This window comes from Astatotilapia calliptera, chromosome 14, assembly GCF_964374335.1.
Source record: "Astatotilapia calliptera chromosome 14, fAstCal68.1, whole genome shotgun sequence".
In the NCBI taxonomy this organism is placed as follows: domain Eukaryota; kingdom Metazoa; phylum Chordata; class Actinopteri; order Cichliformes; family Cichlidae; genus Astatotilapia; species Astatotilapia calliptera.
Window position 1 is genome coordinate 6122075 of NC_137435.1, and position 26694 is coordinate 6148768.

General features: G+C 39.6%; 3 protein-coding genes across 9 annotated transcripts; 1 reads left to right on the forward strand and 2 right to left on the reverse strand.

Moving 5' to 3' along the window:
- Positions 1-988: 988 nt before the first annotated feature.
- tgfb1a (transforming growth factor, beta 1a) lies at positions 989-11514 on the reverse strand. Of its 2 annotated transcripts, none has more exons than XM_080288441.1 (7): positions 11178-11514; positions 9535-9953; positions 3975-4259; positions 3609-3840; positions 3053-3203; positions 2257-2367; positions 989-2157 (listed from the first exon to the last, which is right to left on the reverse strand). In XM_080288441.1, the coding sequence occupies exons 2-7, from the start codon at positions 9857-9859 to the stop codon at positions 2110-2112; spliced, it is 1152 nt and encodes a 383-aa protein (XP_080144567.1). In that variant the 5' UTR covers positions 9860-9953; positions 11178-11514; the 3' UTR covers positions 989-2109. The 2 variants fall into 2 exon arrangements, with proteins under 2 accessions (XP_080144567.1, XP_080144566.1); XM_080288440.1 differs by having other exon boundaries at positions 9535-10240.
- A 3688-nt stretch (positions 11515-15202) lies between these two features.
- On the forward strand, positions 15203-20712 carry LOC113036675 (cyclin-dependent kinase-like 1). Of its 6 annotated transcripts, none has more exons than XM_080288845.1 (11): positions 15203-15537; positions 15622-15699; positions 15870-16059; positions 16223-16344; positions 17082-17154; positions 18074-18164; positions 18484-18684; positions 19012-19094; positions 19187-19243; positions 19422-19574; positions 19744-20712. In XM_080288845.1, exons 3-11 carry the CDS (start codon positions 15892-15894, stop codon positions 19837-19839), a joined length of 1044 nt encoding a protein of 347 aa, XP_080144971.1. In that variant the 5' UTR covers positions 15203-15537; positions 15622-15699; positions 15870-15891; the 3' UTR covers positions 19840-20712. The 6 variants fall into 6 exon arrangements, with proteins under 6 accessions (XP_080144971.1, XP_026048887.1, XP_080144972.1 ...); XM_080288846.1 differs by having other exon boundaries at positions 15206-15349; XM_080288843.1 differs by having other exon boundaries at positions 15207-15537; positions 15622-15710.
- Positions 20713-20718: 6 nt separating this feature from the next.
- LOC113036673 (cytochrome P450 2F2-like) lies at positions 20719-24588 on the reverse strand. The gene is given in 9 exon segments (XM_026193098.2): positions 20719-21143; positions 21371-21512; positions 21603-21787; positions 22036-22171; positions 22399-22575; positions 22718-22878; positions 23703-23852; positions 23939-24101; positions 24418-24588. Coding segments are annotated over 9 exon segments (1467 nt in total). The 3' UTR covers positions 20719-20961.
- Between the last annotated feature and the right edge of the window lie 2106 nt (positions 24589-26694).

Sequence of the window (26694 nt, forward strand, 5' to 3'; positions counted from 1 at the left end):
GTGCTTGAGCTGTGTCTGTGTGTCAGTGGGTTCAGTGTTTTCATATGCATGTGCACAGTATGTGTGTTTAATTTTCCATGTAGTCACTGCCCTTAAGTCTGGGACTTACCAACGGGTCTGGACCTGCTCTCCTCATTCCCAATTCAGCCTCATGGGCTGACAATAATCCCTTGAGTACAGAGTGAGAGGGGTGGGGTTGGGACGGTGGGGGTGTGGTGTACAGAGATAGCATAAAAACTGGAAAGGCATCCATCCCTTCAGGTTAAGACAGTGCAACTAAAGAACCTGTACATCCGAGCATTCTTTGCCACTGGTGAAGCCAAATAGGACTTGTTGCTGCTGTTCTTCAGTCATCCCATAATTGCCCTGCAGTTGGCCTGAAATAGTCCACATGGTGCCATAAGCCAAGCTTTTCCATCGGCCGATCTGTTCCCCGACACTGGAAAGTCATTGTACAAGTACACAAGTACAAGTAGTGTTTTAAAAAAACTGATTGTGAAAGACATCAAGAAAGAGAAGTAGTCACACACTGAAGTGTAGAAGGAAAAGGAGGTGCAAGGGGTGGGGTCCCAGTCTGTCAAGTACGGCAACGGCCCTGAACTTCAAATCACTCTTAGTTTCAAATTGAAGTCACAGTTTTATCTCAACTAGCGTTACATTTTCATCTTATTTTTTTTACCTAACATGACTGTACTCTAAAAATGTTTTAGTTACAGTTTTTTGAGGAAAACCACGTCTAACAACACGACTCTTTTGAACTGTTTTTGTGATGACAAAGACAAGATGATGAAATTCACGTCTACATCACTTTAGGTGTGTTTCAGTTTATGCTTTCGTCAAGTCGGCTTACAGTTAAAACAGACGCATACATGCACTGACAAGTGCAACGCAAACCCGCACACGCACACACCTAATCAAGGCAACTCTCTGCCAAGTGGAAACATCTCCTGTGGTTTATTTTGCTCATAAAATCTTCCACCATCACAACATAATTTAACATGTTTATTTCTTTTTTTTTGTTTGAATATTTACAAATAGACATTATAAAAGCAGGTGCACCAGAAAAACATAGAAAGCTGAAATCATGTGTTGGTTTTATTCCTAATGCGAGTCATAGAAGCCAGACCAGTTCATGAGTTTGAAAGAAAAAACATCCTTGTGAAACTTCCTGAAATTAAAATAATTTACCATGATTTTAAAACAAAATAAAATAAAACAATAAGTATTAATAGCCTTACTCATATCAGCACTACCACCATGTGTCCATTAATAGAGAACATGTATGGCGGTAAGTCCCCAGAGGGATTAAAAGCATGATGTCATCACTCTCAGCTGATAGTGCCTCTGGCTTTGAAAAACCAGTGGGGTTAAAGGACAATCTGACATTCAGTTATGAACATTATGAACAGAAACATACTGATAAAATGCATATTAGAAGTCACGTGGGTTGAAAAAAGAAAATAAAACTAATGGACGGTTCTTGTAAAATGAAAGTCCAGCCTTTCAGTCAAAAGGGATTTTCCCCAGGTTGGACTCTCCCTGTGTCTTTTTCTGTCCTTTATGATGTAGCCATGCAAAAACACCTACAGCCTTATCTTTGAGGAAAACCCCAACATCCCTGGTTTTCCACCTGTAATTCAGCACCTTTCACCAGGACGATGATGTGGTCATCTGAAATGTCCCACGTTTTCATCCCTGAATATGGATATTCTTCCATGAACGTTCATTATTGTCCTCGTGCTTTTTTGTCCAAATTTTATTGTCTCACACACTTCTTTTATGTACATTATTATTCTTTAGACACCTGTCAGTGCAACAAATAAATTAATTCATTTCAAGACCGACAATTTTACTACTGCAAGGTAAATGTACGTATAAAAACTATAATCGTTAATATGTAGAAGAAGAAAAAAGAGGTCCATGGCTTAATGTGCATCAAATGTGACAACTGAGGGATTGTTGGAGAAAAGCTTTAAAATATTTTGTTCCCCATGTCCACATTATCTCAAATTCTCTGTCACTTGCTCTTATCTGTAGTCTCCAACACAACATCTTCTTTCCCTCTGTGTTTTGAGAAGAGGAGGCAGAGCTGTGTGCCATACTATATTTTTAGCTACACTTGCAAGACTTCACGATCATATTGGACAGCTGCTCCACCTGCAAGTAGAAAATAACAGTGATGTGATCAATTATATATTGTTTTCACATAAAATGTTCTGCAAACATTTGACCTGAAAGTGACTGCAGTATAGATACCTTGTGTTGCCTCCCCACATAGTAGATGATTGGCAGTGGCTCTAGTGTCTGTGGAGCACAGCAGGGCTGGGCAGAAGCTCCGGGGTTATGATGTTTGTACAGTGCCAGAATCTGTAGGCAAGATTTATGAGAATTTACTCACCAAGACAACATGGTCCGAAGCAAATGTAATACATAAGCACAACATTTCTAAGAATTTTCAGTGTGATTTTAGAAAAATCTTAATACAAACTACAATACTTTACTTTTTAAAGACATTTTTGCACAAGTTTTTGAAAGACCCAGAGTTTCCTCAATAAGTGGAAAGTGTTAAAAGTATTAAGGGCCATAAAAAGGATATTTAGCTTTTTAAAAGAGTAAAAACAACCAGAGACAAAGTTTTTGTCATCATTTCAGCCCTAACCTAATCAGGTTTGGCACAAACAAAGCTCCTGCTCCTTTACTGACGAGGGGGCAACGCATGAGGTAGCTCTGTGTATACTGATTTTTGGCGGATTTTTCACACTACATCCCCTTCCTGCAACCTGCAAGGGATTTGTGTTTTTGTTTTTCTCATAAAACCATTGGTTTTCCTTCTGAGTGGGATTTGTCTCTACCAGAATTTTATATAACCGGTTAAATTCAGATAGTCCTAGTGCCGTAGTGCTTAGAGCTTTGCATTTTGGTTTATTTAAATCATCAAGAATTATTATGGCAACATATAAATACAACATTGCCATTAACATTTTTTCCAGACTTTAAGAAATTGCCTCCTGGGATTTGGGAGAAATAACACTCATGAAAATGCACACAGTACCTGAGAATATTTGTTTTCTGCATCCCAGATATAGGTGCAGGACCCCATGCAGTAGTTGGCATAGTACCCCGTTGGCTTATGGATCCACTTCCATCCTAGATCTTTCCTGAAGTCAATGTACAGTTTCTTCAAACAGCAGTTGTGTGATTGGCTGCAAAAGAGAAAACAGTGTGAAGATGAGATGGTGCAAAGAGTATTGAAATCAAGTCAGTTTTAAAGCTGTAGGACGATAACTGTTATGTTGGGAGACAACATTACACTCAATTTAACCCTATGGCTGGGCCTTGGAGGTATACTCCATCTTGTGTATATGTGTGGGGGTAAATGAGAGGCACACTGTAATCTGTCTAAGATTATAAAACATTTTAAAGCTACAGTCCATTTATTATACAGCCACTAAAACGACCACAGAATTACAGCATGGATAAACAGGGATAGTTGATGTTTGTTGTTTCAGTGGTCTGTATTTTGAAGCTGCTCGTGGTTTAGTAGGTTACTATTGCAGCTTTAAAGCAGAAATGGAGTGGAATAAATCATTAAGTTCAGAATTGCTTACGTGCTGCAGCTGTCCGTTGTGTCAGTGGAACGTTTTGTGCGTAAACTCTTAGAGTGGTTGGTTTTAGGGATGGACATGGTAAAGATGTAGGGTAGCTGCTGGTTCAGCTTCTCTAATTCTTTAGTGTCTCCCCTCTTGCTCGTAGTCCCAGAGATGATAAAACTTAAAGTACCATCGTCATGCGGCATGCCGCATTCACAGTACCGCCGAAGTTCAAACTTCTGTTCATTCTCTAGTAACAGAAAAAAATCATGGAGGAGGGAAATATTACCTAGAAATTATATGATATCACACATGGGCTGAACTAAATAAATGGAAAGATTGACAAATACATGATGATGAAGTAAAAATAAATGCTTATCTCACCATTCCCTTGGAGCCAGGTCCGCAGAGGTTCAGTGACATCAAAGGACAGCCATTTGTCCTTCAGCATGTTTGTGACAAAGCGAGACGCATGGTAACGAGTCGAGGTCCCCTGGCTATAGTATAGCTCCACTCTCTCCTCAGACAAAATCATGGGCTCCTTGATGAGCATCCGTAGCTCTGCTCTGGTGAGTAGCAGATTGCCCCCGACGTTACTCCGTATCTGAGCGATGTTGAAGCTCATTGAGATGACCGTGGGCTTGTAGTTGGTGTTTGAGTTGTTTTTTTCTGTATGATGTAAGAAGAGGAAATTATGTTTTGATATTTTGACAAACAACCCATCTAAGTGCATTTAATGTTTAATGGGCAGATGTACATCTCATGTATATCTTGTGGTACAATATTTCAAAAGAACTTCATCCATCACGAAGGGAACCAACTTTCATGGTAGATGTACTTTAAACTGTCTTTTATTAAAAGCTAGTTGTAATGTGTTTTTAGTCTTTTAGGAGTTATTATTATATTTAAAAACGTAAAGAAAGCTAATGTGGAACAGTTTAAATGTTGGACCAGGACCAAATGTCAGTCAGCACAACATAGAACTTCCAAGAAATCTTTTCTTTGACTGTCTCAATAACTCCGTATCAAACTTGCTTTAAACATGGCATTTGTATTGCTGCAGACCCAAGTGGGTGCAGTGTTAAACTTGATGTTGTTCAGATGAGGGGTTCTCTGTGCTTTGTTCTCTGCTAACAGTCTTTCTCCTACAGTTACTGCTGCTCCACTCTGTATTTAGGGGGAGGGGCACATATGTACAAAAGAGGCATGTTTCTTTGGCTAACTTTGCCAACCCTTTGACCTCTCCGTTGAACCATTCCAACTAGGCCAAGTTTACCCTAACATGAATTTAATTATAACTTTAAGCATAAAGCCAGGAATGAACCCTCAAAGTGCCTTTTTGTAGAATGTGATAAAATAAGAATAAGCCACAATGTTACTAAATGTCATCACGCCTAGTTTAAAACTAAAAAGGCTCTCACAAAATACCTTTTTTCAATTTTCAATTTAACTTTATATGATGATTATTGTCTGTGGTTTCCTGTGACAGACAACTTCTTGGTACTTAAATGTGCAGTTCTCAAGAAAGCTGCAACCCACAATCTGCCTGTCTACCACATTTAAACGTATGCAATCATTCAAACACGTTCGAACCTTATAGCTGATCTCTTTTTAATACAGTAATGTTATGATGGTTTATGACCTACTTTAAAAGGCACTGCACTAGTATATTTAAATGCTTAGATGTGAGCTAGTCCCAAAAAACCTTCACTCTACACCTCTGCTGTTTCTCTGCTCTCCCTCATTTTGCCATTTTCCTCTGAATTCATTAACATTAGGCAAAGGCAACAAGTTTTGGCATTAAAACATTCTATTTGTGTTTAGGATTTACTAATTTTTCATTACACGTTTTGGTTATTTTTAATCATGAATCTTTACTTGTTTTTTTTTTGTGAGACCACTCCTAGAGCTTATTTGGTAAGTCATCCTATCGTTACTGTATTTGGTAAATGGTATTTAATGTAAATGGTCTTTAGTGTAATATCTGTAAACACAAAGAAAAGAACTATGATTATTAAAGGGATGACTGGGCATTGTAAGGTTAGAATTAATGGACATATGGCTCAAAAACATCAGGACTCTCGAATTAGCGGGTTCAGATTTTTCAAATCAAGCCAAGTTAATTACAATTTTTAACTTCTAAACTGTTAACAACACTGATATTTAGTAAACATTACAACACTTAGATGTATATCAATGTTTTTTATGAATAAAGTAAATGAAAGGCTTCTTTCATAAGTGCTTGTCAGGATTACACATTAATCAGATAAAATGGCTGAGCTCAGTGTTACTCAATAATCATAACTGCAGCCAAGTGTTCATCTCTTCCAGCTGTTGCTAAAGTTGACCAACATGAATATTTTGTTCTTTTACAGTTTTGCTGCCCATATGCGCAACTTTAATCATAGCATGAAGATGCCTAGAGGGCTTGATAAAAAACAGAGACAAGCTACTGGAGGCTTTAACACCATAAATGTATGAGTGTTACGATCGAAAAGATTACGTCGAACAGTCACACGCAAAGATAAGCACAGGAAGGCAGAAGATCAAGAGTGAAACACTATAGAAAGCGAGTGAGAGGCTCAGAGAGGGGCAATGTAACTGTTAAACACAATGGTAAGGAAACAGCACAGGGAAGAATGCACTCTTGAATATAACTCACAGTTGTGAGGGGTGAGAGGGTGTGAGTGGGGGTGTGGAGAAATTGGAGATGTGTATCAATGGAGCGCAAGTACTGGCCAGGACCCAAACCCTCTACTCTGTCTCAGCCTGCCAAAGCAAGGGTTCTCTGCTCTCAAGTCCGGGAATTACTCTCTGATAGGAATTGCAACCCAGCCTTGCATACTTGTGCTACATATTCAGCCCAGGCTGTACCAGGATACTCCATGTCACGGCTGCTTGTATATCATCTACCATCTGCATTGTGGCTGAGGTAGTGTTTCACCCCTTGCAGTGAGGCCGAACTGAAACCAAAAAGAACTGATGTGGAGTGTAACGGGAAATGAGATGACAGTTTACTGGTACCACCCAGAGCAGTCAAATATTTGGTTTGAAGCATATGAATGGAAACACAGACGGTCACAACAACGTACAGTATGTCAAGTGGAATTGGTGTGCCAGGCAAACGCATGCACGGAAAGTCAGAGTCTCCATTTAGTTTGAGAAAAGTGAGATAAATGTGTTAAGGGTTAGAGAAGTGTTTGCAAAACAGGAAATTAAGTCACTTCCCCTAAGAAGCATATTGGCTGCTGCACCATAATTACGTTGACGCTTTATCTTCACTTCTACTTTCCAATTAACAGAGTTTGCATTGGCTCTGTGATCAAAATTAATCATTTAGAGTAGAAAGTGTAAGAAATGAGCTCCATGCTCAGCTAAAAAAATCTCTCTCTCTGCTAGACGGGGTAGAGATAGCATCCTAGCCTGCATATAAATGTGGGTGTGGGGGGATTTGTGTGTTGAATCAAGGCCTATCCACAGGTAAGCCGGGGACAGCTGTTGTGACAGGTTGAGTAACAGCTCTATAATTACCAGTAGGAGGAACCAGATTCCAGCAACTGACTAAATATTGGCCTTCTTCCCTCTCAGCTCCACCTTCTCACAGCCCCCTCATCAATGTCTTGTTTCCCCACTTCACCCTATTTCACACTTGACTTTGGTCCCTTGTTGCTACTCCTTTCTACAATACAGCTTTAAGTTCATTTACTTGTAACTACAATAATTACTTCAGAGAAGTGAACTACTTTCATCCCAGAATAGCACAAAGTGGCTAGCTTCCAAATGAGAAAAGCGTTCCCTCGTGTAAATTGGACCAAAACTCCTTTTAATAGGAGGATAACTTGTGTGGGCTTCAAGGGAGATATATGAGTGCTAAACAGCAAAAGGAATTTAGCTTAATCTACCACACAATTACCACAATGAAGACTAAACCTATTATGTTCTAAATGCTCTGCACACAAATATGTTTCCCCCGTAGAATGATTTTGAGAGTCAGGAAAGTGTCTGCTGCCCAATAAGATTTAAATGTAGAAAAGAATTGTTAATGGAAATAAAAATATTTTTCCCCCTGTATTCTATTTCTGTTGTTTCGTTCAAACAACGTATTACAGAAAAGCAGAAGCTGGATAAAATCCTTGCGTGTGTGTATGTGTGGCTTTTTTTAAATTCACAATTGCAAAGCAGTACTTGATGGCCTTAACATTTATCCTCATACATTTGTCATTCTCCTTTTTCAGTGTGCAGAGGTTGACTCAACAGTGGCTCCATAGTGTAATGGTTTACACATTCCCCTAGCAAGCGAACCTCCCAGGATTGAAACAGCAAAATCCCTAGCTTGATCCCAGGAGGAGACAAATCCCTTGTGTCTCCTCCCAGAAAGTCATCCGACATAAAAACCTGCCAAATCAAATACGTGGTGCTACATGCTGTTGTGACCCCTCGTGAGTAAGGGGGCAGCTACTTTCAGCTGTTCCCTTATTAGCTGATTCAAAACAAGGCAGCGGATAGATAAGGCAGTGGATGGGTGTTCTGTGGCATTCCAGAGCTATAGGAAACACATGCTCCCCATGGGCACCGCTTGCACCGGACCGGACCTGAGTCATTCAAGATCTCAGTGGCCATCAGCCTGTCTTCCTTCCTGTCAAGCTGCCCTGTCACAAACACACTGCAAACACATTGATATAATAAGCTCAGGAAACCCGCAGATAGAGGAGTGCAAAGGAAAGAAGTGAGAGAGAGAGAGAGCGTGCAATATGGATAATCATGGTTCAAGGGACACACTGAAACTAGTCAGTGACAAAGAGAAGCAAAAGTGATGGAGAACAAGTGACAGGTTAAGCAAGGGAGAACTCAATGCTCAAGTTACAGGAAAACCCCAATCCCTGAGGGTCAAAGTCAGAGAGAAAGAAAAAAGAGAAAATGAAAGAGAAAAAGAGCAAGCATGGGTGAAGGAGTTCATTTCATGTCTCTTCCTATGGCTTTTCTACTTTTCATCCTGTTCTTTGGTTGTTACCTAAGCAGAACAAAATTGTGCTCTTCATTTTGAAGGTTGCTTTGTTCTCTCTTTGGTCTACACACTCCTGAGCATGGTCCATCCACTAAAGTGTGCTGTTTGAAGTGGTGGATAAAAGGGGGATAGTGTGGATGGCTGCCTGATAGGGTGATGAGTATAGACATGCAGAGAACAATGGAGCATAGAAGCAAAACTAGAAAATATGTTTATCGTAATAGTTTGGGAATCATTAGGCAATTACAGCCAGAAACCATTTGGCTGAACAAACATCATATGCAGCCTTGCCAGACAAAGAGCAGTAATAAAGCAGTAAAAATGCCATAGATATCATGTAAGCAACACAGCATCAGACCAGATGCTGCACAGAGTTCTGCTAACTTGTAATGCCTGTGATCTCTGAACCCCTGAAACTGCCTCAGGATCTTTGGTGGAGATCATAAGGGTTACACGTGTTGAGGGAATTTATGGTCAAGATTGGAACTGACACCAGCCATAAGGCATACGGTGAATGCTTGGGAGTGCAGCTTGAAACTTCTGGACAGCACTGTGTGCACTATATTTAATATTAGTGTTGATCAACCAGACAAAGAGCAGTAAGGACTGTACAGGGGGACTGTAAACAATGCTATTGTTGTGTTTCTGCTAGTAATAACAACATTATTACCGCAGTATTGCCGTAGTGGAGGGATTAACAGCAGCACTTCATGTGACATCTGGACAATAACTATTTTTTCAGAGTGGAAAGTGTCAGTGCAATGCTAGTGTTCACCTTGAATTATGTCTCAGCTTGTAAATGTAGTAGCATAAATAACAGTCATTACTTGACATTCAACTATAGTTAAGCCATCAGGAATTGCCCCCTTTCTTAATATTCAATCAGGATTCACAGATTCAAGATTTATATATTGCTGCTAAGGGTAATTTTATACTCACCTTTCATGATGAACCTGTTAACCACCTTGGCAAAGTATTCCTCCTCCTTTTGTTCTGTGGGGATGTTTTCCTCTTCCAGAACCTGCTGCTCCTTCAGAATCTCACTGGTGCTGTTGTAGAGTGATAGCAAGTTGGCAGGGATCTCTTCCTTCTCCCCAGCCTCTTCTGGCGCCTTTTGCAAACGCAGTTTGGTGAGGATCTGGCTCCTAATGGCCTCGATGCGTTTTTTCTTCACCATCTCCAAGTCCACAGTGTTACATGTAGACAGATTGTGTACACTGCCCACCATGTACACTACCATCAATATCAAGAACCACAATTTCATGTTGACAGCCTGTCTGTGCAGTCACTTGTGTTCTTTGGTTCTTAGTAAAAGCTCCTCCAACTTCCCTTTCAATGCCTTCGTCCAACCGGGGATCCTTTGGGAACAGTGAATCACTCAGTGGAGAGGTGTCACTGACGCAAAGTGTTTACACACGACAAAACAATTACAGCAGTGTGGAGAGTCCTGAAAATTCACCACCACGACTGTCACTGCTGCTGTAAAAAGTACCTAACACATCTGTCTTATTTGCATAGAAACAGGTGGAAAGAATCCCAGTGAGCAGACAGACATCCAGTGACGACCCAGCCTCTGACTCAGCCAAACAGGTAACCCAGTTACGTCCCACAGGATGAAGCAAGTCCAGAACAGAGCTGTCAAATGCTAAAAGAGCCCATGCACACAGTCAGTGCCCTTTTGTAAGTTTCTTCAACACCTCTAGGTCCAAAACAAACTACTACCCATCAAGGATTCAGCAGATTTGTTTCTGTGCTCACAGACCAATGTTTGACTGATATGTTTTCAAACCTCCAAATCCAAGATTATATTATGTTATTATATAAACTGAATCCTGTCTATTTTAGAGCTAGCATATCATCCTCCACATGTCACCACAGTCTTTCTTACAGAGGCAACCTAAGTGAATGTGAAAAGAGTAGTATGGCACTCAGCAAAATGAAGACAGGTGTTTACAGAGCCCAAGTTACTTGTTATCTAAGACTAAGACGTTTAAATTGGCACAATTTCTTATTAGTGCTAATGACAAATATTTCCCCTGTAATGTTCTGTAATAAAGAGAAAATATTAATAATAGTCTCTGCTTAAAAAGTTTGAAAATGATCTTCCTATTTTTTTTAGGTTTGGTGAGATGACCTCAACCTTTACAGTCCAGATAAAACTCTCAGGCGCTTTTAACCATATCAATGGTTAAAAGAAAGAAATTGTTCTCAAAGAAGTTACTTTCATCAACTTATTCAATACCAGTCACAAACCTGCACATGCCCCTATAGAAAAACATTTCACAAACATGTACTGCTCTTGGCTCTAACTACCTCTTTTTACTAGTAACAACATGTGATCTGTGTACAGCTGCACTACACCAGAAATTGCTTTCAACGCCTCTGTCTCATGCCTACTTCACAGACAGAGCAGCTGTCTCTCTATCCCTCTCCTCTCTCTCAAACATGATAATACGATAGTGTATGCTCTCTGGGTTCCACTTGTGAGATTAAATGTCTCAAGCGCGTTTGCTATCAGAAGATTAAAATGTCAGTCTCAATGAAACAGTGTCCTCCGGTAACAGATTTTAAGTTTGACACACCTTCTTTAAATGGTGATGTACCATCCAGACACAGCGGCAGTAACAACAGCAGTAGCCGTCCCTCTTAACTTATGCTGTTTTGGGAACTGGATTTTAGTCTCGTCTCTCTTCTATCTTCCCTCTGTCCATCCAGCAGTATCGCCTCGTTATTTTCCTCTACAGTTTCTTCACACCTTCTTCCTTCGAGGCTCCACCGACAAGACTCCCTATTCGCACCTCTGTTTAACTCGGAGTCTCTGCTCGTACTCTTTCTCTCTCCTCCTGCTTGTCAGAGCTTGCTGGTGACAAAGTGATTTGTGGGAGCTCTGCGCTTAGATAACTTCTTTTGCCTTGCTCTGCCTCTTTCTCTCCCCCCCTCTAGCTCTTCTCTTTCTCTTGTTCCTGTTACTCTATTAGAGCGAGCAGCTCTCCGCCCAGGAAATGAGGGTAACGGCCGCAGTGTAAAACATCTGCTGTTTAACAGAGCTGACTTCTGTCCACATCAGGAAGCCAGGAACTGAACATGCTTAATAACTGACTTTAGAAGCATTACCTCTGTCACACTGCGATGTCTGCAACCAAGGCAGTGATGATATGTCAATAAAGTCTTATACAAATTTTTCACCGAATGCCCACCACATTTACCTGGTGGATAAAAAGGTGTAAGCCAAACCATGTCAAAGAACTGAGCCACTTGAGACAAGCTGGTTTAAAAATAGAAAAGTGAATTTCAAAGCATTGGGAGCCAACAGGGCAGGGCTGTGTGGTGCACTGTTCTGCGTCTGGGTGCTTTTTAGAGGTTAGATTGTATATTTTCAAAAGAAGGGCTAGACTAAAACAAACTTAGATTATTTCAATCTTTTTGTCTCATTCTGATGGATGATTCAACAGAGAAGTAAAGATAGCAAACTATCGTTGCACAGTGGAGACTCTTGGAATTTTTTAAGGTTTAGCCAAATGTGCTCATGAATAAGCTGTTCATTACAAACTGAGAATAAATAGTGACATTCAGCATTGGGGAAAGTCAGGGCAAAATCCCCTTGTATTTCAGCAGTACTATAACAACAGTTGTCAGTTAAACAAGGAACCTAAAGGCTGTTTAAGTGTCAGCTTTTCCATGGCTCTGATTACCATTAATGATAAGATAGTGAGAAAAAAACAAAAAAGGGTGATCAAATGTCAGCAGTCATTACTGTAAACCAGTCAGCCACAACATCAACAGCATCTTATTTAGTGTTGTTAAATCCTCCATACACTGTCTGGGCATGGAGACAGGACCTCTGGGGCTGTCCGCCGATGCCTGGCACAAGTAGGGTCTTTGGGTCCATTGGGCCTTCACGGACTGGGCTTGTTCTATGGAATCCTGCGGTTGCTCAGTCTGACTGGGAGTATGGAAAACAAAGCCAAAGCCTGTGGATCTTGGCTGTGTTGTTGATCCATTTCTGAGCAGGTTTTTGCAGTGTGTTGTCCTGCTGGGGGAGGCCCCTGCCATCATGGAGTCCCTATGACATTGGGGGATCTACATTGGAATTTAGGTAGGTGGTATATGTCAAAGTAAAAGCCATATGAATCCTAGGTCCCAAGGTTTCCCAGCACTGTAAACAGATTATGCTTTTACTGTTACCTGTGTGTCTGTTTTTAATGTTGTTGCTGATCTATGTCGTTTGTGTTGTGACACCTAAACTTTGATTGGCATACACTGCCATCTGGTGGGCAAATATGGTATAACGGTTATAGAACTGACTTTCTTATCGATAGTAAGTTTGGTGGTATGGATATTTGGTGTGGATATTTCAAATTATTTCCCCTACAAAAATATCCATTACAAATGTATACTGCTGTTTTAACAACAGGAAAACAAGATAGACAAGAGTAACGATTGAAAATTACAAGAGGAAAAAATCTTACACACAGCCTTAAGAAGCAGACCTAATAAACACGCAAATCCAGAAGAAGTGCGATTGAAGACAAACGAGACAGACTGTTTTATAATGGCTAAAAAAGACCTTTTATGTCGTCATGCTTTTAACTGGATGTGTATTCTGTAATACAATTAAGAGTGTCACAGTGGATAGAGTATTTTGGGAAACCCCTGAACAGAAGTTGTGTGAAAGTTTGCTGTAGCAAGAAATCTCAGTTACATAAGTGCTTAAGAAGATGGCATCCATCTCTTACTGACACTGCACAGCCATCCTGTCTGACCAGTCTGCCATGGGGCATTTCATACCTGTCACCACATAGCCCGCATGGCAGTAGCTCAAGGTGTCTGTGTGTCTCTGAGCACAAGAGTGCAACTTGGACTGCTTTCCCATCATTCACATTGAAGAGCTAAATGATTCTCTGTGTTATTCTGCTAAAGATCCCACACAGCTGTGGTAAACACTGAAGTCTCTGAAAGAAGTGAGGTAAAAGATTCACAGTCAACAGAGAGAACAGATAGTATATGAATCATATCACCACATCAGATGTTGTAAGGTCTTACAAAGGTCTTTCCAACTGATGACAATATTGAGAACTGGCATGAAGTTTGCTCTGGGATTTGGTTTGGATAACAGCTTTTACTCTCAAAGCTGAGGTCATTCGTTTTTATGCTAAATGTTTTATAATAAATCATTGATGCTGACTGGGTGTTGTTGATTGTGTGATCTAAAACTTAATTAGAGGAAATTAATTTTAGCTGTCACAAGTCTTGGGGTTATTTTTGTACACTTTTCTAGCACTGGGTTGGACGTCATTTGCTTTCTGAATTGCCTTAATTCTTTATTGCGCAGATTCAACGAGGTACTGGAAGCATTCCTTAGAGGGTTTTGGCCCATATTTACATGATAACATCACACAGTTGCTGCAGCTTTGTTGGCTGCACATCCATGATGCAAATCTCCTGTTCCATCACATCCCAAACCTGCACTGTTGGATTGGGACGTGGGTATAGATCAGGGGTGGGCAACTCCAGGCCCCGAGGGCCGATGTCCTGCAGGTTTTAGATGTGTCCTTGATTCAACACAGCTGATTTAAATGGCTAAATGACCTCCTCAACATGTCTAGAAGTCTAGAAGAGGCCTGGTAATGAACTAATCACTTGATTTAGGTGTGTTGACCCATGGTGAGATCTAAAACCTGCAGGACACCAGCCCTCAAGGCCTGAAGTTGCCCACCCCTGGTATAGATGGATGGACATGGTGAAGGTTCTTACTTGAAGCAACAATTGTCAAGTAGGATGTGGTGTTTAAATTATGCTCAGTTCTTCTAAGGGGCATAACATGTCACAAGAAATAATCCCCACGCACTTTTACATCAGCAGCCTGACCCACTGATACAAGGCAGGATGGAACCATGCTTTCATGTTATATAAGCAGAATTCTGACCCTTCCACCTGCATGTTCCAGCAGAAATCAAGACTGGTGAGAACAGGCAATGTTTTTATAACTTTCCAATTGCAGAAAATTGTACCCTCATTTTCCTGCTCTTAGTCTACAGGACTAGCTCTAAGTGTAGTCTTCTGCAGCCCATCTGCTTCAAGGTTCAAGACATTGTGCATTCAGATTTGCTCTTATGCATACCTTGGTTGTGACAAGTGGTTATTTGAGTTACTGTTGCCTTTCCCAGAGAACTGTAGTATGTTGGATACCTTCTTTTTTTTTTTTTTGGACCAGTCTTTGTAAACTCAGGGGATGGTTTTGTAGGAATATCCCAGCAAATTATCACTTTTTGAAATACTTTTTGAAATCAGGCCATCTGCCACCAGCAACCATGCTATGTTCAAAGGCACTTAAATAACGTTTCTTCTCCATTCTGATCCTCAATTTGAACTTCAACATATGAGATTTTACTTATGTCTCCATGCCTAAATGCAATGGATTGCTGCTAATCACATTAAAACTTGAGCAAGCACCTGAACAAGTGTGCCTAATAAAGTGGCCGAGGGTTGGGGGGTTTTTTTGGGGAGGGGGGGTTGTTAAGTTCCTTTTTGTATCTTCAATATGCATCAAAAATGTGCCATATAATACATATTTAAACTACTCATTAACTTTTTGCTACTACTTGCTTCTTCTCAGGCTAGTGTCACCTGTCTCCATAGTTACAACGAAAGTGTATACGTGCGTGTCTTACGCAGGCGGCTTTGTGAATTGATGTTCTGTGTTTGGGACGCATTTCTGCCCTTTTTGTGCATTTTGCCACAAGTAAGGTAAAAGGTGAGTTTATAGAAGTATTATTTCTGTGTCGACACGTTTCCGAGGCGTCGTTTTAAAGGGACACTGCGTTAAAAATGACTCGCACTGAGTTAGTGGACTGTGCCGATTGGAAATAATACCTGTTGGGTTACCAAGGTGGTGACGACGCATCGGGAGAGGAAACAGCAAATAGCAATGAAAGCGAGAAGGCGAGAGTCCTCTTTAGTGTGACATTAGTAAATTCAAGACCAAGGAGCCTGACAGGTAATACCAGAGATGGCTATTCTTTGTAGCTTTGCGGACGTTTGATGGACTCACTACTGACATAAAGACAGATTCTGGACCTGTGTGCCTCTCAGACGTTGAAAACGGTTACGTCTCCGTGAGTTAATTTTCAAACATACATATCTTGCCCTGTGACTTTTATTTGGGCCCACCTTTAAAAAAATATCCCCAGTAATGAAAGATTGCAGTGAAAACTGATGAAGTATGGCACCGATAGCGATTTTAAATAAAATGGGGAACATTTATTTTTTGACAGGTGACAGTTTTCAGCTGCCATAATGGAGAAATACGAAAAGCTGTCCAAAATTGGTGAGGGTTCCTACGGTGTGGTGTTCAAATGCAGGCACAGAGATACTGGCCAAATAGTCGCCATCAAGAAGTTTGTGGAGTCTGAAGATGATCCAGTTATTAAGAAGATTGCATTGCGAGAAATACGTATGCTGAAGGTGAGAAGACATTAGTTCTGGTATCAAGTTTTCCACATGTCACACCACACGTGTACACTTGCACACACACACACATGTGCATGCTACATGAATTGATGAAAGAAACTTGTCAGGCTGTGAAGCACTGACACTGAAGTGTCTGTGATGTGTGCTCATCTTTTAGCAACTCAAACACGTGAATTTGGTCAACCTGCTCGAGGTGTTCAGGAGGAAAAGGCGGCTCCACTTGGTGTTTGAGTTCTGTGAACAGACAGTCCTAAATGAGCTTGACAAACATCCCCGAGGGTAAGTCAAAGCAGCACAGGAACAGCATGTGACAAATTAACTTTTTAAAATATCTGTTCACTCTTTGCCAGTTTGGGATTAGTGGTTATGTTTGTTGTGGTAGAGCTGCTGAAGGGTAACATACTTGGAAATTCAAATAATCATTCCCTTCAACCTCCAGATGTGTTGATAAAGTAACATTATAACTAAGGAATTTAGGTTTAAGGAGTCATCTATTTGGCAAATAGTTTGCCAAAGAAGTATTTGGTATTTCTAACAGGAGAATGACAGAAGAAAGGAACAGGGTGAATTAGAAAGAGGGAGCAAGACTGTAGCTAAGAAATTCTGGTGACAGAAAATGCTGGCAGTAGAATGAGGGCGTAATAGGCAGTCTTAACATGAAGGATCAAAAAGGAGGAAAAAATAGCTCTTGTCTTTTCTCTGCACTTTGAGCAATGTATGGTCGCAAGCCAAGATTTCAGTTTAGCTTTTGTCACGTGAACTCACGTAAACCACAATGGCTATCTGTTGTCTTACCATTTTTCTTTTTCCCACGAGACTGTGCAGCAGAAACTCTAGCTGGTCTTGAAAACAAGGGCGCTGCTGCTTTTAAAGACAGGCCTAGGATTACCCGGGTGACCGCAGGGCCGAGTAAAACACCACTTCTTTTATTGAAATGACTGGAATGACAGATGAGGACATTGTAATTTGTAAATAGTTTGTCTGTTTTTCCTTCCTTTGTCTCTTGTGGTCTCTAGGGTACCTGAGGCTCAGCTGAAAAGTATAGTATGGCAGACTCTGCAGGCTGTCAGCTTCTGCCACAAACACAATGTCAGTATATTTTATTATATGTTGCACTTCATCTAAATGATTTGCATATATTTATCTGATGCAGGTGAGCACATGCCTTATTTTTGTTAAATTACTCATTGCTGTAATACTTCCTTTCCTCTGTACTGGTATTTGACTTAGTGGCAAATGACTTACTGTGGAGGATGGTTGACGCATTCCTTTTTATATTAATCAAACCAAGTCTTTATTGATTTGATTTATATAAAAATGCTGTTTTGTTGTTTTTGGGGGGGTTTTTTTGTGTTTTTTGTTTTTTACTCAGCAAAATCTCACGTATATAGTTATTTTATAAGTTAAATTATCTGATATCCGTAACATATTCATTTTTTAAATATATTTTTTCAGTGATTGTTATTTCCCAAACATTTATCTGTTTTTAAATGTTATATATTGCTCTTTATGATACACAGTTCTGCTTAATTCTGTAGCTAAATCTAACTACCGACTATATAAGCACCTTTTTGTGCATCATTGTAGCAAATATACTATTTCATAGTCATTTTTAATGTTCTCAAAGCTTTTATTGCAATGTTTGTTACACGTCATAATAGGTTCCCTTCTGAAATGTCAGTCTGTAAAACTAGTTGGTGCCTGTAGGGGGAGCAGTTCGCCTTATTGCTCCCTCCTATACACGCACACATACGCACACATATATATATAGAGAGAGAGATAGATAGATAGATAGACAAGCATAGGCAGTCTATCTGGTAAATAAAAAATAAAATAAACTCTTAGCCATACAGTATTAAGTTAAAAGTGTGACGGTTTCTAATCTCTTGCTCTTGTTCTTCCCCATTCATTTTTAATTTGCCAGCCTTAACATAAGCTTGTGGCTCTGACACAAAGAGACTGTATATCATGTTGCCTAAATCCCTGATAATGACTGTTTGTCTCACAGTGCATTCACCGTGATGTAAAGCCAGAGAACATCCTCCTCACTAAAACCGGAGTCATCAAGCTTTGTGACTTTGGCTTCGCCCGTATTCTGAGTAGGTCATTCAAGGAAGAGTGTTAATTTGTCTGTAATGACTTATTCAACACAGATCCTATATGTCAGCCCTGCTCATGGCCACCTCACTTTTAGAGTTCCAGTGAATGCATTGTACAGTGAAATGACACTGTACAGTCTCTCTTTACCCCTGCTGCGTAACGTTTCAGTGTCATGTTTCCATACATTAACATGTAATCTTTCACCATGTCTTGTAATCCCTCCCTCAATTATGTATGTGTTATTTAGTGTGCATTATTCAGTATATTAATGTTTATGTGTATAAGTTGTCACCATGTGTATTTGTGTTGGTATACTAGCGGGACCAGAGGATGACTATACAGACTATGTAGCAACCCGCTGGTACCGGGCTCCTGAGCTGCTGGTCGGGGATACTCAGTACGGGCCTCCTGTTGACGTGTGGGCTTTGGGCTGTGTCTTTGCCGAGCTCCTCAATGGGAACCCACTTTGGCCCGGGAAGTCTGACGTTGACCAGCTCTACCTCATCAGGAAAACTCTGGGTAGACTGAAGAGCTGTTTAAAACACTAATGACATCAGTAACATCAGCATAAATTTACATCTACAATCAGGAGAACTGTCTTCTGTCAGACAGTCTGGTAGCTTTTTTTTTTTTTAACTAGAGAACTAGTTGCTCAAAATAGGAGCTGTTTCCTCTTATTTAGTTGCTTGAAATTTTTTCACAATATTGTTAGCTCATTGCACCCATTGCATGCAAATTGCTATTTTGTGTGAACTGAGCCAAACTGGTTTAGGTCCGAACACACCCTCAGACAACAAGAAACTTTTCACAGACAGGCTGGGTTAATAATCAAATTTCTGACCGTAGGTGACCTGATCCCCCATCACCAGCAGGTCTTCCGCTCCAATGTTTTCTTCAGTGGAGTTAGCATTCCTGAACCTGATACAATGGTATGAAAACTATTAAAACCAAATCTGTGTTCGTAATGAAGTCATAATGAATGGGGTTATATACTTTTTTTTTTTTTTTTTTTTTGCTATAGGAACCTTTGGAAAAGCGCTTCCATGGAGTGTCTCCCCATGCCCTTCAGGTTATGAAGGTATATTTAGTGTAATACAGACTGGCTGATACAGCATCATGATTAATGCTACTGGACAATTTGTCAAAGACAATTTTTAACCAAATCAGTCCTTCAGGCCCAGCCAGTATAAGCGAGTCAGTTTTTGTCCACATATTTTGAAAAGCCTTTGCTTCATGCTAAGTCTCTGTGTTAACAGTCATCCCTGGTGATGGATCCTTCTTTGCGCCTGTCCTGTGAAGAGCTGCTAGAGCTGCCTTACTTCCAGGAGGAAGGAGGACTCAACTATGGCCGTGAGGGGGAGCGCCTAGGAAGACGACATGACAGAGGCTCCCGCCGCAGACAGGCTGGGGTCAGTGTGACACACAGGGGTTTAATCGTGCAAGAAAATGATCCAAAGCCCAAAGAGATTGTCCACACTGCTACAGCTACAAATGTCCTTAAACCGGTGAATGCAACTCTACACAGGCTGACAAGACATTATCCTAATACATTGTTTCCTTCTCTCTTTCACTCTCTAGGCTCAGTACCTCCCTCAGTTACCAAACAGTAACATCTCACCTGCACCAGAAGTCAAGAAACAAGTGAAGCAAAAATATCACCTGCCCAACATATAATAAATAAATGCATCTAGTGTTTAGTGGCTGAAATGTGTAAACGATGGAGTAAAGTTCTGCTTTGCGCAGTCATTTAAATAAGCTGATTTGAAGGAACATACGTTAATGTTGTGGTAAGTAAAATACGATTTTAATTCTGTGATTACTTATAGATATAAACGATATTCTTCATACAAAAAACAATAGTTTATATATTATGAGCTGAGATTAGGGCAAAGAATGCACAATCTGTTCGTATCATAGCTAAAGATACATCTACAAGATTGAAACAAATGTCTTGTAGTCACCACTGTGCCATTGCGAATTGGCTACAAGACTATACCGGTTTTCTGATACATCCAGTAATTACTAATCATACATTAAAATAGTTGAGCATTTTACCATATATAAGAGAAACAAATGCATCTATCTTCAGATTCTGTAAACATTGTTGATGTTGTTAATGTAAACCAAAAAAAGAGCGTTTAGTACTGGATATTAGCCTGTATACTTGATGTTTAACTTCCTCACACAGTCTTAAGGTTTAATAAAAACCCACCACGAAAGCCAATACTTTAAATAATTTGATGGGTTCTTAATGTACTCCAGCCACTGTCTCAATGGCGATACCTAAGGTCAGATGCAGGCATCCACTGTTACTCAGCCATCCACTGGAGTACGCATCGGCACACCAGCATCCTGACACATGGCTTGATTCATCACCTGACTTATCAAATTACAGATTTAACTCCTTGTTATATAGTTCAGTGATCTGTGCTGTAGACAGACAGGGTTTACCATACACTATAAACAGCCCTACTTTTTTTTCCTGGTCAAAGCAACTTTTCACATAATGATTAATAAAATTTCCCATTCATCAATGAAATTACTTCATATGGATCTCTTCTCGTGGTTTATTGTATGATTTCTTTAAAAACAAGAGATTTCATGGAAAGATAGGTGGGAAAAGAAAATATACCACACAGAACAACATTGGATATGCTGTAAAGAAGATGATAGAATTTATATAGACAGAAAAACACACTGAAGCACGGGGCATGAAAATTGATTGTAACAGCTAGTGATATCAGTCTTAAAAGTTTAGAAGATTGAAAACCCAGACTATAGTTTAAATCAGCATTACTACCCGGGTGTTGCAATAATTGTGTATCTGCGAGGCACGTTGGCAAAGCCACTGTACTCAGGGCTGAGGTCTATGCTGTCAGGCCCGCCAGGGCAAGAGAAAGTGAAATGTTGCAGCAGTGACACCAGGAAGAGGAAAATCTCCATGCGAGCAAGAGACTCTCCAATGCAAGATCTCTTTCCTGGAAGAAGAGCATAAATAAGTCAATGAGAGAAACAATATACATCTAACTGTGATGGAAAAAAAGATTTTTATGATTCTTCTGTTCACAGAAAAAAATCTTAGAAATAGTTACTCAGAATATTCCAGGAAAGGGCATAATACCACAAAAATGTGTTAATAAAGTAGATCCAATGAGGAGCACATTTTCTAAAGGCGTGGAGGATAGAAGGAAATGTGCATCATTACCTGCAGAGAAGGGCAGAAATGCAGGGTTTTTCTTAAAGTTCCCATTGTTGTCCAGAAAGTGCTGGGGGTTAAAAGACCGTGGAGTTGCCTACCGTTTTTCATCTTTTAGCACAGAGTGCAACAAGGGAATAATTAGTGTATCCTGTTGAGAAAAGATGTTCAATCAGATGGGACATTTCTTATCTGGGAACATTCTGCATAAACAGCACTAAAATAGATTACATCAAAATACCTTGGGAATTGTGTAACCCCTGAAAGAAATGTCATGTAGTGCATAGTGAGGGATGCTCAAGGGGATAATATCTAGAAAATGTTGAATTTCATGGAGGACTGCGTCTGTATATGGAAGGGACTTCTTGTCTTCCATACAAGGGCAACGCTGTCCAACTAGAGTGTCAATTTCCTGCTGAATGGTCTCTTTGGAATGAGAAGAAAATTGCAACATAATTAGTGGAGAAAGCTCTAAAGTCAGTAGCAAATCAGCAAAAAATAAGATTAAATAAAGACTTTCAAATATTTTAGTGCTGCTTTACAAAGAATTTTAGAGTGAACAATTAACACAAATTACCAATTATAATGTCATTCAGTCTGAAGTTTTATTTATTTTTAAGAGAAGAAAATCATCAGAGCAAGTGTGTAGAATTTCATTTGCTTTCTGTTTCTACCTTGTATTTGGGGGTATTTGATCAGAACATTTAATGCATATCTGATAGTTGAGCTGGTGGTTTCAGTTCCTGCCAGATAAAGATTCAACACTGTTGACACCAAGTTGTCATAGTGGAACTGGCTTGTAGGAATGTGCTTTTCCAGAAAGTAAAAACAATTTTATCAGTTTAACAATACAACCTCAAGATTAAAATTAAAGACTTTAAAATGCACTTGCAGGGGAATACCAATGCAAAGGAATTGTCTTATAATAGGGGGCATGCACATTTGTAAAAGAGCAATTATCAGCAGTAAATAAAAGAAGCCTAAGTGAGGTAATTCACAAAGATTTAGTCTGGTTATTAAATTTAGTTCTGTCACACCTTATTGAGTCTTAGGAGGAAGCAGTCAATGTAATCTCTGGGTGAACTTGCGTCCAGTGTGTCCTGACGTTCTTGGATTTTATTCATAATAAATGCTCTCATCTCCTCAAGTTTGGCAAACACATTGTGATGTGAACCTGGCAACCACTCCATCAACCGTGGGAAGATATTATAGAGCTGTGATGAGAGAAACAAAAAAAGACTCGATTGCTGTGTTGCAATGTTGCTGAACTCTAGCTATTATTTGGGCACATTTGGTTTTTAATTGAATCACTCACCCGCCATGCCAGTTTCATGTTATTGTTACTTTAGCTTTTACCTGGCCCTGAGAACTGCTGCCAAATTTCAAGGTGTCTGAGATGATCTGCAGAAGGTATAGGAAGTGTTTATCATCATAACTGAAGCGCTGGCCAAACACCAAACAGCAGATAACATTGGACACGGTGCAGCTCAGGAAGAAGGTTGGATCAAAGGGTTTAGCTAAAAAAAAGAAAAGAAAGAAAGACATTCATCAGTGTCACCCATGAAACAACAAACCGACACTAGTCAGGAGTCAACAATTTTCATTATAGTCCTTTTTTATTATTATCAAGAATTATATGAATACTTAAACAGTTGCAACAATGGCACTCAATCAAAAATATATGTTTATTTGTGTTAAATGCTTTTTTTAAGTTTAAGGTACATTTTTAAATGTTAACTAATTTTGTATTTTATTTGAAGCAGTAGGGCATGCAAAGATTAAAATTGTAGTATCAGTATTCTAACAGAGACATTACAAAAAGTCCCTGTGTAAGAAAACGCCTGCAGATGATAGGAAATTGTCTTTTGTTACTCAGTAATCCAGCAGAAAACTAAAGAGCATCATGACAACTGACACGTACAACAGCCCTGAGAAACTGTGAACTTTAAAATTTACTGATATTTACTGGGAATTGGGCTTACCAGCAGTCAAAATCGCATCAAAATATATGACACTGTTTTACCTGAGAGCTTTTAGGATGATGTAAAAATAGGCAACATTTACTTATATGTGTGCAAAAACAGATCCAAAAATTATGGTGTTTCTGGAGCAACTTTTGATTTATTTATAACTTGATAATCACATGATTTGTGACTGCAAATCACTTAGTGTTGGTCAAAAAACAAACAGCAAGTCACAATGGACATGGTGCAAAAGCTCAAATGTACAACATCATTTAGTTTAGTTTATTTTGAATGTGTGAATATTAGTTTATAACTCTGTATATGACAAACTGAACACACAAGACAAGCACAGTCACCTTTCCATATTCTATACCAACCATTCATCTTTTTAATGCAGCCCACCAGATGACTGCTCTCCTCCTGGATCCACTCTTCCATTCCTTTACATCCCATCCCAAAGTCTCTCAAAGTTGTCAGGGTAAACCTTTGTAGCTGTTGCCAACACTCTCCATTGCTAACACCCAAACCTTTTGAAAGGTAGAAGTAACGCATAGTTTCATAAACATGACCTTCACAAAAAAGACACATTGTAACATTAAATCCTCTATATTACCGTAGCCTTTGGAAGCTTTGAAAAGTAACGGGATAGGTCCTCGGCCAGAGAAGTCATCTGCTTGGTCCACCAGCGCCTCCTTCACAGCATCGTACCCCAACAAAATCACTGTGCGTTGGGGGCCTAGATACATCGTCATCACCGAGCCATATTTATCACTGAGCTGAAGGGTTAAATGGAAAAATGAGTGAGCTTATACAGACATACCAATCCCTGGGATCTTTAACACCAAAGCATAATCCTATGCCACAAGCAATGAAATATTTTGACAATCAGTTGAGGCTGATGTCTGTAAATAAATAAATAATGGTTTACTGGTATACTATAATGCTGTCTTACACAATAAAAATAACAATCAGCTTAGTGGTTTTTCCATAAGAATGCACAAAAACATGCACATACACACTGCAATCAAAACAGTCAGAACATTGTGTTAAACATTATGTGGGGGTTTATGTGTTAAGAAGTAATTCAGTCACCTTTAGCATAGTTTTGAATGGGGCCCTTTTGTCCATTTGCAGCACATTTCCGATGACAGGCAGGGCAGAGGGTCCGGGAGGTAAGGCAAGTTGCCTATGACTCTTGATGCTGAAAAGTTACAGTAACGTCAAGACAGCCCCTATTAAAATCAACGTGCCAGAAAACTCCATGATTTTCCAGGACAGAAACTCTTGCTGTTCCCTGGAGTTGAAATGGCTGAGAGATCAAAAGAGAACTAATTGAAATGCAGCCATTTACGCTGCTTGTCAGGCGCTGGTCAACCTTTTGCCTGGATTTCACGCTGTGCTGCAGAATGCTGTTGAGCAATATGCTCAGCCTTGTAGTCATACTTGAATCTGTCGGTTACATGTTTAATTTCAGATTGGTGTGAGAACAGTAAGTCCTGAAAGAAAACCCCTTTTTTATGCTTATGTTACTAAACACCCACATGAGAGCGAAGGAAATCAGCTCTGCAGAAAATGCCACTGTACTGCAAGGAATAACCTTTGTCTTAGAGACAGTGGCAGCAACATTTGCATTATTCCATAGTAAATACGAAGCACCTTTTTGTTTAGCCTCCAATCTGTCATATCATCTGGGTTTATTTGAAAAGGTTAAACAAACAGAAAAAAGAACAAGTTACATTAATAAATACAGACGTAATCAAATGATCAAATAATGAGTTTCAGTACAAGTATTAAATACTTTGTGGTTTGTGTTTAAAAAATAATTTTGTTTTTAGACTGGTAAAAATACGAGTTAGTATTTTCATTGAATAATTAAGAAATGTGAAAAAATGTAAACAACAAAAATGGGCCCAGTTGACATATGAAAAGTCAGCCCTTTACCGTATAATTGAGCTAACAACAAACACCTCTTTGTTAGACATAGTACTTCCAGTCATATTAAATTGAGTGGAGCATCAGCAAAGAGGCAGCAAGAAAATATAATTTTGTGGTATTAAATATTTATATACATGAGCTGTCTTATTTAAATTACAATTTCCTCTCACAAGGAAATGCACAAGAGCAAGAACATTCACAGGAACACATTCAGCAGACAAAAACAATAGAAAAAGAAACAAGATTCCATTAAAAATTGTGGGCGATCGTGGCTCAAGAGTTGGCAGTTTGTCTTGTAATCGGAAGGTTGCCGGTTCGAGCCCCGGCTCGGACAGTCTCAGTCGTTGTGTTCTTGGGCAAGACACTTCACCCGTTGCCTACTGGTGGTGGTCAGAGGGCCCGGTGGCGCCAGTGTCCGGCAGCCTGGCCTCTGTCAGTGCGCCCCAGGGCGGCTGTGGCTACAATGTAGCTTGCCATCACCAGTGTGTGAATGGGTGGATGACTGAACGTGTAAAGTGCTTTGGGGTTCTTAGGGACTATGTGAAGCGCTATACAAATACAGGCCATTTACAAAAACACATAATAAAGGAATCTAGACTGACTGCGGTTTGTAGTTTGTACCTGAAGCCAGTTCTATCAGGTTTAGTTTGTACATCAAAGGTTAAGTATTACAGTTGTAGTAAATAAATGGAAGAACAGGGTCAAGTAGTTTAAATCCTTCTTTCTTCTTTATACAAGTGATGTCATTGATATCTGTCAATATTTTTTTCCTGTTTTTTTAATTTTTGAATCAGTTACTGAATGTTCAATCAAGGTCTGCTATGAAGCTATGGTTATCAGTATTTTTAAGCCAAGAGTGAGCAAGAATAATATGGGTTCAGGTTAACAATATTTCTACTGGGTTTAATAGTATGTTCAAACATACAACCATACAAACAAGTAGCATTACTCCAAGAATTAACCTTTGGAACAAATATCTTCTATGGAAGTGGTAGAGGACGTTGTGTTTATACATAAGCAGTGTCACTGCAGTGTTGCACAATTATGGATTTATTTAGATAACATAGAAGTTACATATTTAATTCTTTGATGACCGTAACAGAAAAGTTAAAAGTTATTCAGCTATGCCAAAGTTGTTTCTTCCTTAGAACTGTCTTGTTTTGTAGGCTAGAACTGGTGGATTCTCTTCCAGCCAAGATCCGGCTTTGCAGACAGCAAGCTGTCATAATGTCCTGAGAGGACAAATTGGTAACACTGCTTTGACACTCAAAATAGAGCCAAAATTCAAAATACTCACTTTATCTTTTTCCTCAAGTTTTGTGGTGTTGTGTTTTGAATTTTTATTTTTGTTCGGCCTTTGTGATTTTGGTTCCTCTCCCTGTCTGTCTCCCATTGTCAGGTTTCTGCCATGTTATGTTAAATGAGAGTTTTGTA

What these genes read in the sequence shown, in the direction of transcription:
- tgfb1a (XM_080288441.1), bottom strand. Translation starts at nt 9,859, where the DNA reads ATGAAATTGTGGTTCTTGATATTGATGGTAGTGTACATGGTGGGCAGT. An exon ending in TAACAGGTTCATCATGAAAG is followed by an intron (nt 4,260 to 9,534) that starts GTGAGTATAAAA and finishes TACATCATACAG; the next exon opens with AAAAAAACAACTCAAACACC. An exon ending in ATGTGGGGAGGCAACACAAG is followed by an intron (nt 2,158 to 2,256) that starts GTATCTATACTG and finishes TTCTACTTGCAG; the next exon opens with GTGGAGCAGCTGTCCAATAT.
- LOC113036675 (XM_080288845.1), top strand. Translation starts at nt 15,892, where the DNA reads ATGGAGAAATACGAAAAGCTGTCCAAAATTGGTGAGGGTTCCTACGGT. An exon ending in TTCCTGAACCTGATACAATG is followed by an intron (nt 19,095 to 19,186) that starts GTATGAAAACTA and finishes TTTTTGCTATAG; the next exon opens with GAACCTTTGGAAAAGCGCTT. An exon ending in ATGCCCTTCAGGTTATGAAG is followed by an intron (nt 19,244 to 19,421) that starts GTATATTTAGTG and finishes CTGTGTTAACAG; the next exon opens with TCATCCCTGGTGATGGATCC.